Source organism: Gymnoscopelus braueri (assembly GCF_963280865.1).
Source record: "Gymnoscopelus braueri genome assembly, chromosome: 4".
Lineage (NCBI taxonomy): Eukaryota > Metazoa > Chordata > Actinopteri > Myctophiformes > Myctophidae > Gymnoscopelus > Gymnoscopelus braueri.
The window spans coordinates 7,479,802-7,498,297 of NC_137605.1; the positions used below are offsets into that span (position 1 = coordinate 7,479,802).

The following is an 18,496-nucleotide window of genomic DNA, read 5'->3' on the forward strand; positions in this document are numbered from 1 at the left end:
AGTTATACGATCCACCACTGGTAGATTCTCCTATTCGATTATAAAGCTCTTAAAGGGGTTGGCCCCCTCCTACACTGCCGACACTTTTTTTTTATTCAAATTTTCCAAGATGTTTTTATAACATACAACCACTCAGACAATACGTACAACAAAAAACAAGCAAAAAAGCTTAAAGGGCAAGACCACTTTGGTAGAGGTTTGGGTTGTGTAGTTACCTCGCCATGATGTAACTCCAAAGGTGGTCAAGAAATAAAAAAATATTGCTGCATTGATTAGAAATTGATAATTCAAAATATGCTCCTCATTGACTTACATTGTACAGTAAAACAGCTCTCAAAGTCGCTCTTTTAGCATGTAAACTAATGTAAACAAAGTCGATTCAGACAATATAGAACATCACCAAACCCAGTACTGTTTTTTTTTTAAATAAAAATGTTAACTTACTGTTGATTTAGCTATTTTTATTAGAAAGAAAACCTGGACTGGATCGGCGGATCCGGATCCGGATCTTCAAATAGTAAAATAATCAGGAAGTTGACATTTTTATTAAAAAAATAAACAGTACTGGGTTTGGTGATGCTCTATATTGTCTGAATCAACTTTGTTTGTGTTCGTTTATGGTCTAAAAGAGTGACTTTGAGAGCTGTTTTACCGTACAATGTAAGTCAATGGGGAGCATATTTTTAATGATCAATTTCTAATTAATGGAGCAATTATTTTTCATTTCTTGTCCACCTTTGGAGTTACATCATGGCAAGGTAACTACACAAACCAAACCTCTACCAAAGTGGTCTTGCCCTTTAAACGTAAGACAAAACACCATATAACAAAAATAACTTAAAGTAAAATAAAGATAAAAATAGTTATGCATCGTTTAAATAGTATACATATTCACTTTACATCACTGCCACAACAACATCAACATTATGAAGTACAGAGCTTAGAAAAAGAAGGAACTAACAGTATTAGGTCATACAAATAAAGTTTAACGGGAGGAACCGATCAAAATAAGTAAATAAACACTGCTTACATTTTAACCTCACATACTACCTCCAGGTCCCTTACGGGTCCATTTGGTTCCATTTGTACACACTCAGAATTATAGGGGGCCCTGAAATAAATAAATAAAAGCTTGCGAACCACTTCCCTAGACCGTGGAACAGCATTCCCCTCCCTGTCAGATCTGCTCCCTCTAGGGGTGGGACGATATATCGATATATCGATATATCGCGATACTTTCTCCCGCGATAAATAATCGATATCCTCCCGAAAAATATCGATATTAAAACTTTCTCCCGCGATAAATAATCGATATCCTCCCGAAAAATATCGATATTAAAAAAAAAAAAAAAAAAAAAAATGTTTTTGTTTTAGTTTGTGATACGTTGTTTTTCCTACTCTGTATTTGTGTAATGATGATTTTGAACTGTTTGGTGCTATTTTATGTGTTTATGAATTGAATACAAGGACTATCGTGATATCGCAATATATCGATATTTTCAGATATCGTGATATATCGTTGGTGAAATTTCATGCAATATATCGTGATATCGCAATATATCGGCATTTTCAGATATCGTGATATATATTGTTATCGTGGGCCTAATATCGTGATACATATCGTATCGTGAGGTACCCATATCGTCCCACCCCTAGCTCCCTCCATTAAGTCTGTCAGTCCACGCTCAAGACTCTCCTTTTATTCCCAAGCATTTGAATCCCCCTGATATGGTTCATTTAGTTTATTTTGTTTTTAATGATTTAATGGTTTATTAGCATTTAATTACTGATTGTCTATTTGTGCCTCTTGAGTTAATATGTCTCGTTATTGTTCTGTACAGTTCTTTGGCCAAAGGGAGTTGTTTTTAACTCAATCAAACCGGGAAAGCATCTGTGTCATTTTAGATTTTTGCTTTGGCTGATTAAAAAATAGCAGATCTACGAGCTCACTGCGAGCTTGTACATCTGCTATTTTAAAAAAATATTGAAAGTGTGAGAACCACAGATTTTTGAAGACATTTGTAGAATCGGCCTCAGGTCTAAATGGGTCAAATGTGCTTCATAAATAAATAGTGTTTGACTTGGTATCTGCGTTTTACTAAACGTGACCGTATTTGATGTCGATGTCGTCGTTGTTCAGGCGTACCACGGACACCACCACGCCATGGAGGTGCTGGTCCAGTCTCTGCTGGACCTGGACGTGAGGAACAGCCAGGGGCGAACGCCTCTGGACCTGGCTGCCTTCAAGGGCCACGTGGAGTGTGTGGACGTCCTCATCAACCAGGGAGCGTCCATCCTGGTCAAAGACTACACCCTGAAACGCACGCCGATCCACGCTGCAGGTGCCTCTCAATCCAATCCACAGTCGGACCACAGTAAAGTCCTGAGTGTCCATTTCATTCTGAGAGTGTACGAAAGGGCCCTTACACAGGTCCATTTGGTTCCGTTTGTACATTCTCAGAGTTGGGGTCCATTTTTACCAGCTCAGTGGCCTTGTGGTTAGAGCAGGGGTTCGCAACCAAAGTTTTTCCCGGCCGTGAATCTATAACCTTGCGTCGCCAGGATTTTCCAAAGAGCGGAGAAAAAAGTTGAGTCGGTCACATGAAGATACCAAGGATTCATCCATGCTACTTCCTGTTTCATAACAGTAATGTGTCACTCTGCATGTTTAACTAAAGTTTTCCACCTGTCCAAAAATCATATCTGATACAGACATAACCTTTTTTTAATCACCCTATCCTTGTTGATATAACGCCATTTCGGTCAATGATATAACATTATGTAGTGATATAATAATGTATAAATAGCAGCCAGTGATGTGTCGGTGATCCAGACCTAAATCAACACTCATAATGTCAATGCTCTGACTTTGTGTATTGCTCTTGTATTACCTTGCTCATTTAAAGAAAATCTGTAAAGTTTCATGTCCTATCCGGGGTTCAAACCTGGGTCCTCCGCGTGGGAGACCAAACATCTTAATTAATTGTAATGAATTAATGTGTTAAATGACTAAGAAAGTGCTGTTTGAGAATTTTACATTTATTCCCCCCCCCCCCCAACAGCCACAAACGGCCATTCAGAATGTTTACGACTGCTGATCGGAAACGCTGACCTTCAGTGTGCCGTGGACATTCAAGACGGGAATGGACAGTAAGGATACAGTAAAATACTAAGGGCCCTATTTATGCCGGTGCCTTACCCAATATCCACAAACTTCTTTGCCATTTTTTTACTATTTTAAAAAAACATTTTCAAATAGTTCAACTGAAAATGTTTTCAAAAATAGTACAAAATGGCAAAGAAGTTTAGGGATAATGGGTAAGGCACTGGCGAAAACAGGGCCCTAGCTGGACATTTAGAGTGTGTGTGTGTGTGTGTGTGTGTGTGTGCGCGCGCTTGTGGTTCAGAACTCCTCTAATGCTGTGTGTTTGTGTTCAGAACCCCTCTATACTGTGTCTGTTTTGTGTTCAGAACCCCTCTAATACTGTGTGTTTGTGTTCAGAACCCCTCTAATACTGTGTGTTTGTGTTCAGAACCCCTCTAATACTGTGTGTTTGTGTTCAGAACCTCTCTAATGCTGTGTGTTTGTGTTCAGAACCCCTCTAATACTGTGTGTTTGTGTTCAGAACCTCTCTAATGCTGTGTGTTTGTGTTCAGAACCCCTCTAATACTGTGTGTTTGTGTTCAGAACCCCTCTAATACTGTGTGTTTGTGTTCAGAACCCCTCTAATACTGTGTGTTTTGTGTTCAGAACCCCTCTAATACTGTGTGTTTGTGTTCAGAACCCTTCTAATACTGTGTGTTTTGTGTTCAGAACCCCTCTAATACTGTGTGTTTTGTGTTCAGAACCCCTCTAATACTGTGTTTTGTTTGTGTTCAGAACCCCTCTAATTCTGTGTTTTGTTTGTGTTCAGAACCCCTCTAATACTGTGTGTTTGTGTTCAGAACCCCTCTAATGCTGTGTGTTTTGTGTTCAGAACCCCTCTAATGCTGTGTGTTTGTGTTCAGAACCCCTCTAATACTGTGTGTTTGTGTTCAGAACCTCTCTAATGCTGTGTGTTTGTGTTCAGAACCCTTCTAATACTGTGTGTTTGTGTTCAGAACCCCTCTAATACTGTGTGTTTGTGTTCAGAACCCCTCTAATGCTGTGTTTTGTTTGTGTTCAGAACCCCTCTCATGCTGTCGGTGCTGAGTGGACACACAGACTGTGTGTATTCTCTGCTCAACAAGGGAGCCAACGTCGAAGCCAAAGACCGATGGGGAAGGACCGCTCTGCACAGAGGAGTAAGGAGCACCTCTTCATCGTTCTCTCTTAAATCCATTGAATCCGGGAACGCGTCTCTGTCATTTTAGATTTCTCTTGGCTATTCAAAAATAGCAGATATACAAGCTCAACCTTGTAGATCTGCTATTTTTGAAAAATCGTGAACATTTGTGCAAATCTTTGAATATATATTATTTTAACATTTGTAAAATCTATTTGTTCCAGGGACCCCCAGAAGCAAAGATTTGAGTTACAAACGTTCTCTTAAAAAAATGTTTATTCAAAGATTTGCACACATTTTCACGATTTTTTCTAAAATGGCAGATCTACAAGCTCATAGTATATCTGCTATTTTTGAAGAGCCAAAGAAATCTAAAAGGACAGAGACATGCGTTTCCGGTTTGAATGGGTTAACATTGACTCTGATGATTTTACTGTGTGAAATTCATCATGCGTGTGTGTTTGTATTACTATACTTAACACATTGATTGCCAGAATTATTTCAGATTTTTTGCATTTTCATGCCAGGGTTTTTACATTGAAAAAAAAAAAGTACTCAGGAGCTGAGATACAAAATGTTTAAGTTTTAAGTTAACAAGGAAGTGGATAGGAGTCTAGATCTTCAACAAATCATATCTCCTTGGTCTTTGGGTCAAATAAAAAAAAAAAAAACGAGTGAACTCGATCTTGGCAATCAAGTGATGGATTTTTAAAACGAGTAAAAACAAGTTAACTCGTTCTTGGCAATCAATGTGTTAAAGGGCCAGTTCACCCAAAAGAAAAATATTTTTTTCTATCGATAAGTCACCCCATGGATTTGTTTTTGGTTTTTTGTCGCATTCCTGAGCCAATAATTTGATAATATGCTTCCGGTAGGAGATACAAAGGAGACCCTTTGTGTCTCCTACCGGTGCCGCTGCCGGTCATCAAATTATTGGCTTAGGAATGAGACAAAAACTAAATAATATCCATGAATTCAAGTCTCCATGAGGTGCCTAATTGATAGGAAAAAAATATATTTGGGGGTGAACTATCCCTTTTAATATAAGGACCAAATATCCCCACAAATATAGTAGAATAGGAGAACTAGACATTGTGAGGGATTTTTTATGGTTGGAAAATAGATTTTTAGAGATACATTTTACAAAGATTAAAGGTTGGGGTTGGGATTTAGAGTAAAACATGATTTATATACATAGTTGCGTGCCAGTGTCATGTACCGGAGAATGGCCGATCTACAAGCGAGTGAGCTTGTAGATCTGCAATTTTTCGGCTCTAGGCTTACAGTCAAAACACCCCAAAAAAATGCAAAAATGCCATTAACTCTTACCCTGCCAGAGTTTTTTCAGAACAGTCTGTAGCCTCTGCCAGGGTTTTGACCAATTTTGGTACCTTTTCGCATAGCCACAAAATACTTTTCTCAAGTATGATTGATCCCCAGAAAATTTCTAATCACAGATGAGATTCAGGTGTGGTTTCACAAATGTCAACGAGGTCAATTTGACCTTGTTGTCATGTGATGTTTGAAAATAGCTCAAAACCAGTGGTTTCAAACCAAAAAACATTGTGAATTGTTTGTCCGTTTCAATTTTAACACTGAAGTGGATGGAGCAGCAAATCTTTGGAAATTGTTATCTCCTTATTCGTTTGGAATATCGAAAAGGTGTCAATACTAAATAATTAGAGAATCTTTTTAGAATGTTTTTTTTTTTTAAATTTTTTTTTTTTTTGAATTTTTTTTCAGGACGTTTATAAACGTCTTTGGCAGGCAACAGCTAATTTCTCAAAGACGTTTATAAACGTCTTTGGCAGTTATAGAGTTAATAAACTCTGCGTCCTAAAATGCTAAAGTGTGTGTGTGTGTGTGCGTGTGTGTGTGTGTGTGTGTCAGTCGGTGACGGGCCACGAGGAGTGCGTGGACGCCCTGCTGCAGCACAGCGCCAGCTTCCTGGTCCGGGACTGTAAAGGCAGGACTCCGGTCCACCTGGCGGCGGCGTGCGGTCACATCGGGGTGCTGGGGGGCCTGCTGCACGCCGCCCAGTCTGTGGACACGCTGCCCGTGCTGACGGACAACCACGGCTACACCCCCCTGCACTGGGCCTGCTACAACGGTAACACACGCACACACACACACACACACACACACACACAGCAACGCATTGACATACTGTACACAGTAGAGATGCGCGGATCGCGGTTCTAGCCGCGGTTGCCGCAGTTAACCGCAGTTTGGGTGGATTTGGGTCAATCAAATATAATTATGAATTAATATTGGATAAACCGCGGGTGAAATGATGCAGGAATTAAATTAATGATATCAATCTATAGGCCTGTAATAGCTTTTAAAAAGCACGAAATTTCACCGTGTGTGCGTTTGTAGTATTTTAATATTACGTCATTTTACACCAGGCACAAATTAGCCGCTCACTACATGTTGCTGTGCAGGCAGCCAGTGTTGCCAGGTTGCGAGAGAAATAAGTAGCCAGGTCTATGAAAACAAGCCCAAAACAAGTGCCAAACAACAAGCCCAAAAGTCGCTTGTAAAAAGCTTATAAAAAGCCGACATGGCAACAAAGTGGTCGAAAGCGAAAGTAACTTAATGAAGACGTGCGCTTGTTGTTACCATGGTTGTGGATTGTATACAGTCACTGCATCGCGACGGTGGTGAGTAACATTGTTTATAAGAAAACTAACGTCAGGAAATTAACAATTATTTGGTGCGGTTGGTGCGGATCTATAAATAGGATGATATAATTACCGCGGGTGGATGGCGGATGGATAATGAACTTGTGAACGCGGATTTGGGTGACAAAAAAACCCATCCGCGCATCTCTAGTACACAGCTTAGAGCAGCTATTCCCCCGACCCCGTGAGGATATTATCGCACGTGGGCCCCCAAATAATTGGCAAAACACTAAGATTTTAATTATAATAACATTAATATTAAGTGAGAAAAAAATGTCATCGTGACCTCCAGTTCTCTTGTTTTACCCAGTTGAAAATAGCATGTTTTGCCAAAAGTACATAGTAAAACACAGGAACCGAGATACAGAATATTTCCCAAATACTTTAACCAGGAAGTGAATGGCGCAGTAAATCTTTAGATTGCGTTATCTCCTGGTTCTGTGTGAAAAACGGGAAGACATTTTTTTTTTTACAGAGATTTCCGTCAATGGCGGTAAACGGGTGGATTTTAAATGACGGAGATCTCCGTCAATGGCAGTGAAATGCGTTAACACCATGGCTCTCTATGATGTACTGCTCTCTGTCTTCCAGGTCATGATACGTGTGTGGAGGTCCTGCTGGAACAGGAAGTCTTTCACAAGAGCGAGGGGAACGCCTTCAGCCCGCTGCACTGTGCCGTGTAAGAGCCCCACACTGTTATACCGCAATAATCACGTCTTGATGCAGAATTCACACCAGCCAGCTGTGTTTCATTGCCATAAAAAAAAAGCACAGCGTCAGAGTTGCGAAAAGTTCAACTTTGCCGCTGCTGCTGCTGTGGCGAGACAGAGCGCCAGCTAACCAGAAGCGTGCTGTGCTCTGCAGTAGGCGTGGACTTAGACGTATATATGTTACAGGGTGAATGGAGAACCAGGGTGATTGAAGAAGGCTCGCTCGTTTTTACCCACCCAGCAATTCTGTAGAAGAAACACTAGAGGGAGCCACAAGCCAGGCTTGTGCACAAGCACATATGGCCGCGACCACCCACACACACACAGTCACACACACACACACATGCGCGCGCACGCACACGCGCTCATGCTTTCAATGGACTGTTAAGATACTTTTATTGTGTTCTGCTGGCTTTTGTTTTAGTTTCTCCCTGACACACACACACACACACACACACACACACACACGCACACAGTGATCCATGAAAAGAACTATTCTGTCCCTATCGGTTTACAACTCGAACGGCGCTGTGTCGACTAGTAGAGCATCGGCCGGTCAGCGCGGGCCCTCGCGCCTGGAGGCGCGAGTGCGCGCCTCCTCGGCCTCAAGCTCTACTAAGGCGGCGCGCCTCCGTCATGGACAAGCGTGTGCGTGTGCGTGTGAACGTGTGTTCAGCGCTCCCCTAGCGTAGCTTCCTGGTTGCTATGTGGGGGGGAACAACAAAAGACAGGTCCGCGTCGCATCAAAGCCCCGCCTCTTGGCGCCGCGTTCTCCTTCTCCTCCTCCGAGGAGGAGAAGGAGAAGGAGGAGGAGGAGCTCCTCCTCCTCGCGAGCCTCGCATAATAAACCCCCGCCTCGCAGCGCCCTGGATCACCCTGGATCTCCATTCACCCTGTGACATATACACTTGACACCACTTGAGATGGACAGAAACTGACTACTGCATGGAAGTACCGAATATTGATAACAACATTCAGCAGTTATGAAATGTATCAAGATTGAGCCACTACGTGGCCTATTTCATACCAAAAATGAATAGGCTGTTTACAAGCGAGCTGCTCGAGACGAGCATTGAGTGCCCGTACCTCTCCTCCCTATACGCAGGGAGGTTCGAACCGGTCGGACCAGCGGAGCTCTCTCGCTGGACCACAAATCACGTATTTAGCAGGGTGTCGCTCGTACCTTTTTGCAATAAGACGGAGCGATACAATGTTTTTGCAATAAGACGGAGTGATAGAAATCGCTGCCAATGGCAGTCCACACCACACCACATCTATCACCATGACCGCGGTGAAAAGCATATTTAGGATTATATTTAAAGTTGTAATTACTATATACTGTAAATGTAATGTTGTGTGTTGCTGTAGAATCCATGACAATGAAGGTGCTGCAGAGATGCTGATCGACACGCTGGGACCAGCTATCGTCAACACCACAGATAGTAAAAACAGGTCAGTAACGTTACACATTACAAAACCAAGCACTACAGCATGCATGACACCAGACATGTTGCTCACACGATGGCTCATGTCTGTGATCTACAGTACGTAAAGAAACCTTATACATCTAACTTTCAAAAAAAGCAAACTTCAGTAAACGCAGCGTATATTGAAAGCAGCGTTTCCGGTGGCTCTGTGACTATTAACAGGAGGTGGTCTGAGCTTGTATAAATCTGCTATTTTTTGAATAGCCAAAGTATCAAATATGGTTAGTGGTTAAAATGATTGTGACGCCATATTAACACGTTTTGCTGGGGACCCCCATGTACTCCCCCAAGAACCCCTGAGGGTCCCCCAAGGACCCCACTTTCAAAAATAGCAGATCTACAAGCCAGGGGTCGCGCTAGGAGAGAGAGAGAGAGAGAGAAGCAGAGGATTTGAAATGTGCTTGATTTGCGGTGATAATTAATGAACTGCCGTGTCATTATCAACCGGTCAGGATGTCCGGAGAGATTTATGTCTCCGTCTTTGTCATGGAAAATTGGTCAAAAACGGCAATAATCGGACTAACGTGACCTCTGCTGCAAGGTCGCAGCGCGTCACTTTGTGCCATGCCGCGAGCTTGTACATCTGCTATTTATGATTAAAAAAAATTAAATATCAAAAATGTTTGGAGACTTTTTAATAATTTTGCTTTTTTTTAACAAAAATCTTCTCTTCTGGGGGTGGGGGAAGGGGTCCCTAGCACAACATTTATATTTGGGGGGGTCCGCAGCCAAATACATATCAATTTGAGGGTCCTGGGCACGAAAGCGTTTTGAGAGCTACTGCCCTACAGTGCCATAAAATGAGTGTTTTATCTGATTGTGTCCCTTGCAGGACGCCGCTGCACGCGGCCGCCTTCACCGACCACGTGGAATGTCTGCAGCTGCTGCTCGGTCACAACGCCCAGGTCAACAGCGTGGACGCCACGGGGAAAACCCCTCTGATGATGGCAGCCGAGAACGGACAGACCAACGCCGTCGGTGAGAACCAAGAAACTATTTTCTACCACATGTTTTGACTCGTGAAAATTATATTGATGGCATTGAGGATGAGGGCACATCAACTTAACCCATTCAATCCGGGAACGCATCTGTGTTTTTTTTTTAGACGTCTTTGGCTAGTCAAAAATAGCAGATATACAAGCTCCGCGCTATGAGCTTGTAGATCTGCTATTTTTGAAAAAGCATGAAAATGTGTGCAAATCCTTGAATATGTATATTTTTTTAAGCGAACATTTGTAACTCAAATCTTTGCTTCTGGGGGATTCTACAAATGTCTTCTAAATGCTAACAGTTTTATTTTAATGCTAGTTTAAAAAAAATCGCTTTAAAAATATATATAGTATATTCAAAGATTTGCACCAATTTTCACGATAATTCTTTTTTTGCAGATCTACAAGCTCATAGCGCGGCACTCGGTGCCACGCTATGAGCTTGTATATCTGCTATTTTTGAAAAGCCAAAGAAATCTAACATTTTTCCCGGTTTTAATGGGTTAAATACTCCACACACCACCCCGATTGACCGTTTATGTGCTGTCAATGTATAGCTCTGCCATGATCAAGCACAGAATGAAGTTTTAGGTTTTTAATGAGTATTATTTCAATACATATTGAACAAGGTTTCTTTTTTCCTCTTGGCCCTCATGGCTTTCCATATATCGTTTCTGTCGGGCAGAAACCAGCTAACTCCATTTTGACCCATAAATCAGTGCTATGGAACACCCTTTACGTCTGTGTGTTGGTTAAAAAAAATCTTTGAACCAATGAAAAGTATTAAAATGCGCTTCTGACAAAACAAGCTAACTTCCATTGGATGCTCAAACTTTCTGCTAAAACAGCCAACTCCACCAAAGGGGGGTGAAGTTAGCTGGTTTAGCTGACTCCAGGCTCCACCCCCTTTTGAGCTCCAACCTCATTGTGAGCTTGGAGCTCCATTCAGCTGTTCTTATCAATGATGAACAAAACCTCCTAACTCCACCTTTTTGTTTTGTTTTTGTCATTTCCTGAAAAACATTTAGGAGTTGGCAGGTTTCTGCCCGACAGCAGAGATATATGATCTGGTTAATGTTTGCATATACTGTAGTTTCCTCAATTCTTTCAAACATTACCAAAAAACCTTCACCCGACCTTGGCCGGCGGGTGGCAGATGTTGATTTCAGACCCTGCAGCCAATCAGCACTTAGACTACACAATGTTACACATCAACCTGTAGTCAGGGGATATTAGCAGAAAGATTTCCAATCTTGGAATAAATTCCTTACCAAAAAAAAATCTTCACCAATGTGTTTGTAAAGGTGTCTAGTAACACATCTCACAAAGACTGAAATTCAGTTTCCCTAGGAGAATTTTTGACAGCTGCTGAAAGTTGGGGTACCCACCATTTCCCTGCATTTCCATGCAGGGCAAAAAAATACAAATTTTAATTCTGTTTTAAGTAGCATGTGAGGGGTCAAACTAGGGTGTTTTTATGATTTTGAATCCATTGCAAGCATTTGTTTTGCACCAAAACCACTCCTTGGGCTAAAAACGGCCATAGCCATCCTTGTCCAGGTATACTTTTTGTGTAAAAAGCCCATTGAGATTGGGCTGTTTTTAGCCCAAGGAGTGGTTTTGGTGCAAAACAAATGCTTGCAATGGATTCAAAATCATAAAAACACCCTAGTTTGACCCCTCACATGCTACTTAAAACGGAATTAAAATTAGATTTTTTTTGCCCTGCATGGAAATGCAGGGAAATGGTGGGTACCCCAACTTTCAGCAGCTGTCAAAAATTCTCCTAGGGAAACTGCATTTCAGTCTTTGTGAGATGTGTTACTAGACACCTTTACAAACACATTGGTGAAGATTTTTTTTGGTAAGGAATTTATTCCAATCTTTCTGCTAATATCCCCTGACTACTGGTTGATTCTCTGGCAGAGCCTGTGGCTCTTGTGTTTTTGGTATGTTGGTAAATGAATCACCATCTCTGTCTGTCTGTCTGTGTCTCAGAGCTGTTGGTCAGCAGTGCAAAAGCAGATCTCACACTGCAGGATGCAGCCAAGAACACTGCACTTCACCTGGCCTGCAGTAAGGTATGGATTTACATTATGGTGGCGCTGTTTGCTCTGTCTACACACTCTACAGCACTGTCTCCCAAACAGTGGGTTTGGGACCCAGTAAATATCCTTTTTTATTATCTTTTACGACAATTTTTTTTTTATTTCAAAACATTTAAAACCAATAATAATGCTAATATAATATATTAAAATATTTTTTCCAAAATAAGAAACATCTAACATGTTCAGAAATTAAATAGACATTTCTCTGGAAAAGTTTTCCAGAGAAAATAGCAGATCTACAAGCTCACAACGCGTGGGGAACCACTGCTCTACAGCATCTGATATTTCCACCTGTATCCATCGGGTGATACAGTATGGGTCTACAGTATGATTTTAGGACAGGGTTGAGCGGGATTTTTTTAATTGAAACTTAAAAACTATGAACATGAATTCGGTAGACATGGAGGAATGCTTTACAATAGGCTGTTTGCCAGGGTCCTTGCGTAACAACACGGAGGTTTTCTGTTACAATACGTCGACTCATTTGCAGTTGTACTTGCAAGGTTACAGTCCATGGCAAATATTACAGTAATTACCATTAATTGGAATGAAGTTAAATTAATTTACCTCGTAATCCAGTAACATAATACTGCATTTGATTTAGCTTTATTCTTTGGGCGGGGGGGGGGGGGGGGGGGGGTTGTTTTCTGCTGTCTGATTTATGATGTAATGCATTAACCTGTTTGGTAGGTCTACAGTCTACAGTATGTGCTGCTGACTGTTTTCTTTTGTTTTTGTTTTTGTTCACAGGGACATGAAACCAGTGCCTTGTTGATCTTAGAGAAGATCACAGACAGGAACCTCATCAACGCTACTAACGCAGCCTTACAAACGTACGTATGGACCACGTCAACGCTGGGTTTCCTGTTTCATCAGTGGTTTTTATTTGATTTCAAGGACCCCCATGGCTCTGAGAGTGTACAAATGGAACCAAATGGACCCGTGAGGGTCCATTTGGTTCCATTTGTACACTCTCAGAGTTAGTCCTCTAAGGGTCCATTTGGGAACCCCCTCAAGGGAACCCTGAGGGTCCCTGGACCTCACTTTGAGAACCAATGGTTTACCGTTATTGACGGGACCCACTACACAATTAACCACTTAACTCATGCACTGCCAGAGTTAAAACATCGCCTACCGTCCCCTTGCCAGCGAAAACGTCATAGATTTTACTGATACCTTTCAAAAAATCGTGGTTAATTCTCCGTGACCGCCGTCCTCACGGAGATCGGCTCATTACACGCACGGGGGTCCGGCAGAATGGGGGGGGGGGAATGGCCGTTTGAATGTGGCTTGTTTTTTGAAAAACACTTAGAAAACAACAGAAATCAGAGAAAATTTGACTTTTATAAATCCTTTAACACATTGACCGCCAGAGGTTAATCTCATAATGTACTCACCAGTGCCAACGTTTTATTGTTGTTTTTTGTTTTTTTCACGTCGCCATAGACCTCGTTAAAATCCTTAGGATTGAGCTGTGCACTGTTTGTAAACATCGCGGAGATCTCCCTGCGTGTACCAGTCCAAACCACGTGTCAAACGGAGCCGCCATGTTGTAGTTAGAACGGTTTAGGTTAAACAGTGATCAGCGAAGGAGAAAAACTACAATCGAAGAAAATGGCGTTTCAGTGTGCGCTTTAGAATGGAGGCCTACGGGATCTGCAAAACGTGATCCGGAATAATTCCATTTCCGGTGGTGTTACGATGAAATGTGCCGTACTAGAAAATTGAAAAACGTTTTTTTTTTTTCGAAAAAAAGGAAAAAGCACCACAGCCCGTAGGCTACGGGATCGGCGCTGTACAGTTGGATTTATCGGCCCGTAGGCTACGGGCCCGGCGGTGAGAGTGTTAACATGGAAGATGCCTAGATTTTTTTTGTTGTGATCAAGACATGATCTCTGATTGTACTCTTCTTCGGTGGTGCTTGGATCATTCACAGCGCCCCCCCCCACCCCCCAAAACATCTAAAAGTTGTCATACGTCGACCTTGGCAGCGTGGGCGTTTGGACGACGTCTCGTCAGAAGTCGTTCTTGGCAGTGAACGAGTTAAGCCCATACATACGTACTTCAAATGGTGACAATATAGTCGATCTACAAGTTCACACGACACGTTGCACTGCGGCAGGTTGTGAGCTTGTATAAAGAGCAGCACAACCTCTCTAGGGCCTGCTAGTAAGTAACAGGCACAGAGGAATGTAGGACGTCCTGTGAGACATAATGGTGTTTGTTCTCTTCCCTCCAGGCCTCTCCATGTTGCTGCCAGAAATGGCCTCACTGTGGTTGTACAAGAACTGCTGGCAAAGGGAGCCAGTGTATTAGCTGTTGATGAGAACGGTGAGGTTAACCACATAACCACACCTTTCTGTTCAATTGTTTGGAAATTAGCCGATCTACCAGCCCACAACATGTTGCAGTGCGACGTGTTGTGAGCTTGTAGAGCACAACTAGCGGCAACTAAGTGTAACTCCGGCTTTTTATTATAGTTAAAGGACGACTTTGCCCATTTTCAACCTATGTTCATATATATGGTACCGTTTTTTTCTACTCTGTGTCTCAGAGGAGGGCTGTGGACCGTTCAGAAACCCACCTACCAGTGACATCACTGATGGGGAATCTAAGCTAATAGAATAGAATAATAGCCCAACAATGACGTCATTGGTAGGCGGGTTTCTGAACTGTCCACAGCCTTCCTCTGAGACACAGACCGAGTAGATGGATAGATTGAAAATGGGTGAAGTCGTCCTTTAACTAAAACTAGTAAAAATAACAAGAAGTAGAATTAAACTTAAAGGAGACATCCGGACATTTTAAGTGTTATCTTTGATGTGTCGCTAATCACTCACCAACATTGAAAGGGTCGTTGAGTTATTCCCAGAGAGTCCCCTTCGTCCCGTCTAACGACCCCCTCCGTTGGCATAATGGGAGCCCGTGGAAAGCTGAAATTCGCCTATTTTAACAAATGCAAAGTCTGTTTTTTTTCTCCTAGTACTCATTGTGGAGTCTCATGATACCCTAACAGGCACTGAAAGTCCCCGACGAGCTAACGCTAATGCAGAACGAGCTAACGCTGGTTGCTTGTTTCTCTCCCTGGCAACACCGAGTTGCCAGGTTCTGCGACACATCAAAGATAACACTTAAAATGTCCGGATGTCTCCTTTAAAGGGATAATTCACCAAAAAAATATATATGTTTTTGTCGCATTCCTAAGCCAATTGACCTTTGACCTCCTTTGTGTCGCGGACCGATAGGCGACACAAAGGAGACTCTTTGTGTCTCCTACCGGAACCGCTGCCGGTCATCAAATTATTGTCTTAGGAATGAGACAAAAACAAAAAAATGAATTCAAGTCTCCATGGGGTGACTAATCGATAGAAAAAAAGTCATTTTGGGGGTGAACTGTCCCTTTAAATTATAATATTTTGTATGGTATTTCTGACCTTTTGAGTCTCACCTGACTAAAACCTCCATATAAAAAAAAAAGGGAAACTATTACAAAAGTCAAAACAAAATACTAACCTTGCATTACGGCCACCACTGTCCCCTCTCAGGCTACACACCGGCATTGGCGTGCGCGCCCAACAAGGACGTGGCCGACTGCCTGGCCCTCATCCTGGCCACCATGATGCCCGTGTCCCCCTGTCCCCCCTCCTCCTTCAGTGCCATCAACCACTACACCACCAACACCACCACCAGCACCACCACCACCACCACCAGCAGCAGCGGCAGCAGCCCCTCCAAGGGCCTGCCCGCCCTGCGCAGCCACCACACCTCCTACTGCAGCTTCAACAACATCAGCCACCAGCACCACACCTACTACAAGGACGAGGAGCTCAACGACTCCGACTCAGAGACCTACTGAGGAGGGACCCCCGGGGGGCCCTCCACACACACACACACACACACACACACACACACACACACATGCGCGCGCACGTGTTTGTATTACTACACTTGTGGGGACATGCACATTTGTAACCCTAACCTCAAAGCCTGAACAGGCTCTGTGCACTAAGCAGCCATATTGGAAAGAAATTAAGCCTCTTCTTACCTCCTTCACAGGTTGTTACCAATGATACTAATGAAGGCTCTGTTCCATTCTGGTCTAAACAGAAGTCATGGTGCTGATATTGTGTCATGTTGGCTCACTGGAAACACTCTGCTACACCAGTGGGTCTCAAAGTGTGGACCAGGGACCCCTCATGGTTCCTTGAGGAGGTTCCAAATGGCACCTTAAAAGGTGTGTAACTCTTGAGAGTGGACAAATGGAATCAAATGGACCCTTACGGTTCCATTTGTACACTCTCAGAGTTATGGGCGTCCTTGAAAATGAAAGGGTTTGAGAACCACTGTGCATGAAATGGAACAAAGCCTTCATTGGTAACACCTGTGAAGGCTATAAGGAAGAGGCCCAATTTCTTTCCAATATGGCTGCTGTGCATAGAGCCTATTAACAGTTACAACTGTCCTTGGACCACTTTTTTTGTCCGTCTACGCCAAATCTCATTGCCAAAAACAGCAGATCTACAAGCTCAAAATGTGTCGCAACGCAACACGTTTTGAGCTTGTAGATCTGCATTTTTTTGGGGGCGAACGTTCCCCCCCAGAATAGGCATGTTGGAGTTCAAGTGGTTGAGGGCCGTTCACAACAAGCACTCTTAACTATAAAGATGTAGTTTAAAAAACCGTTCTAACTCTGTGAATGGCCACACCACAACTATAACAAAAACAGTGGTGACGTTATTTTCATTATAGTTATAGTGCTTGAAGTGAACCTCCCTTATTACACAAAGTATAAATGGGGCATAACTCTACCTAACCCCTAAATGTCTAGTCCTAACCCTAACCCAATCTGAATCTTTTCCTAATTGTAAACCTAACTGTAAAAATGTTGTTTTTTTCCTTGTGAGGACCGGGAACATTTAGCACATTCTACTACATTAGTGGAGACATTTGGCCCTCAGAAGTATAGCAATACAAGTACACACGCACACACACACACACACACACACACACACACACACACACACACACACACGCACAGTGTCTTAAAAATCACCGCCGCCAGCTTGGGAAGGGGGCAGGATAGGAGACGAGCCCACAAAAGGAGCCTTAAAGAATCCCCCCCCCCCCCACAAACAACTTGAGACGTAGGAGAGTCGAGGAGAACCTCATCATCACCATGTTGTCCTTCTTCCAGCAGCTACTGGACCCCCCCTGGGCCCCCCGCCACCCGCTGCTGCTGCATCACCCCTACCCAACCCAGAGGTCCTCTGGCTACGGTAGAAACCCTACCGGTGCATCATCCCTACCGAGCAGTGTTGATTTCATCGACTACAGCTATGACGAAAAATGTTCGTCGACTACCTTTTTTCACTGACGAAAACTAAATAAAAACTAAGCTATGATGACTAAAACTAAAACTAAATATATTGACAATTTCGTCAACAAATAAAAACTAGACAAAAATGTTATGGAGGGACGAGTGGAGAAGAGATCCAGTAGAACTAAAAGACGATTCATTTTATGTTTGGTTGCGCTCGGGTGTTGCGCTCTGAAAATAGCCGATCTACAAGCTCACAACGCGTTGCGCTGCGACGCGTTGTGAGCTTGTAGATTAGCTATTTTCAGCATGCAACCAAGTGTAAAATCAGCCATTACGACGCCATCAAGGCACCGCCAACATACATTTTAGTCGACTAAATCAACTGTAGATTTAGTCGACTATAATCTTGTGATATTCAGTCGACTAAAACTAGACAAAAACTAAAACATTTCAAATGACTCAAATAAATGGAATTTTATCCAAAAGACTGTGACTAAAACTAAATAAGAATTTGCTGTCAAAATCAACACTGCTACCGAGCCCAGCGGTCCTCTGGCTGCGGTAGAAACTGTACCGGGCAGTCGGGGATCCCGTTCCTTTCTTTTACGGCAATAAAACACGATCGGCGAGGGAGTAGCACTTCACTCAGAGCAAAGCAGACAGGGACCAAAACGAAGGAGGCCGAGACATTTTCAGCCTGTTTTAAAACTGTAGAAGTGGATTGAATTTAGCTCTTTCTTTTACCTTTTTTTTTTTTAACGGAGGTGTAATTGATTGTTAATTGATTTGCGGAGTGGAGCAATTGTGTCATAATGGGTGCGTTCGGAAATACGCTCTGAGGATCTGCTCTGATTTCAGAGGGCTCTGGTGTTGACGTCATAGAGCGCTCCGATATCGGTCAATTTACAAACGGTCAGAGTAGATACTCATTAA

General features: G+C 42.7%; 1 protein-coding gene across 1 annotated transcript in view; it reads left to right on the top strand.

Annotated features, from left to right (window-relative positions):
- Window positions 1-16,249, top strand: part of LOC308084468 (serine/threonine-protein phosphatase 6 regulatory ankyrin repeat subunit A-like) — a gene marked incomplete at its 5' end in the record, with an annotated part of 31,300 nt that extends 15,051 nt beyond the window's left edge. The window contains 11 exons of the mRNA XM_080427133.1: window positions 2,141-2,342; window positions 3,063-3,150; window positions 4,167-4,284; window positions 6,156-6,375; window positions 7,541-7,628; window positions 9,028-9,111; window positions 9,979-10,124; window positions 12,134-12,216; window positions 12,994-13,076; window positions 14,483-14,574; window positions 15,789-16,249. Of these exons, the coding sequence (XP_080283259.1) occupies window positions 2,141-2,342; window positions 3,063-3,150; window positions 4,167-4,284; window positions 6,156-6,375; window positions 7,541-7,628; window positions 9,028-9,111; window positions 9,979-10,124; window positions 12,134-12,216; window positions 12,994-13,076; window positions 14,483-14,574; window positions 15,789-16,099 (1,515 nt within the window). The 3' untranslated portion in view covers window positions 16,100-16,249. The remainder of the gene's footprint in view (window positions 1-2,140; window positions 2,343-3,062; window positions 3,151-4,166; window positions 4,285-6,155; window positions 6,376-7,540; window positions 7,629-9,027; window positions 9,112-9,978; window positions 10,125-12,133; window positions 12,217-12,993; window positions 13,077-14,482; window positions 14,575-15,788) is intronic.
- Window positions 16,250-18,496: the final 2,247 nt, after the last annotated feature.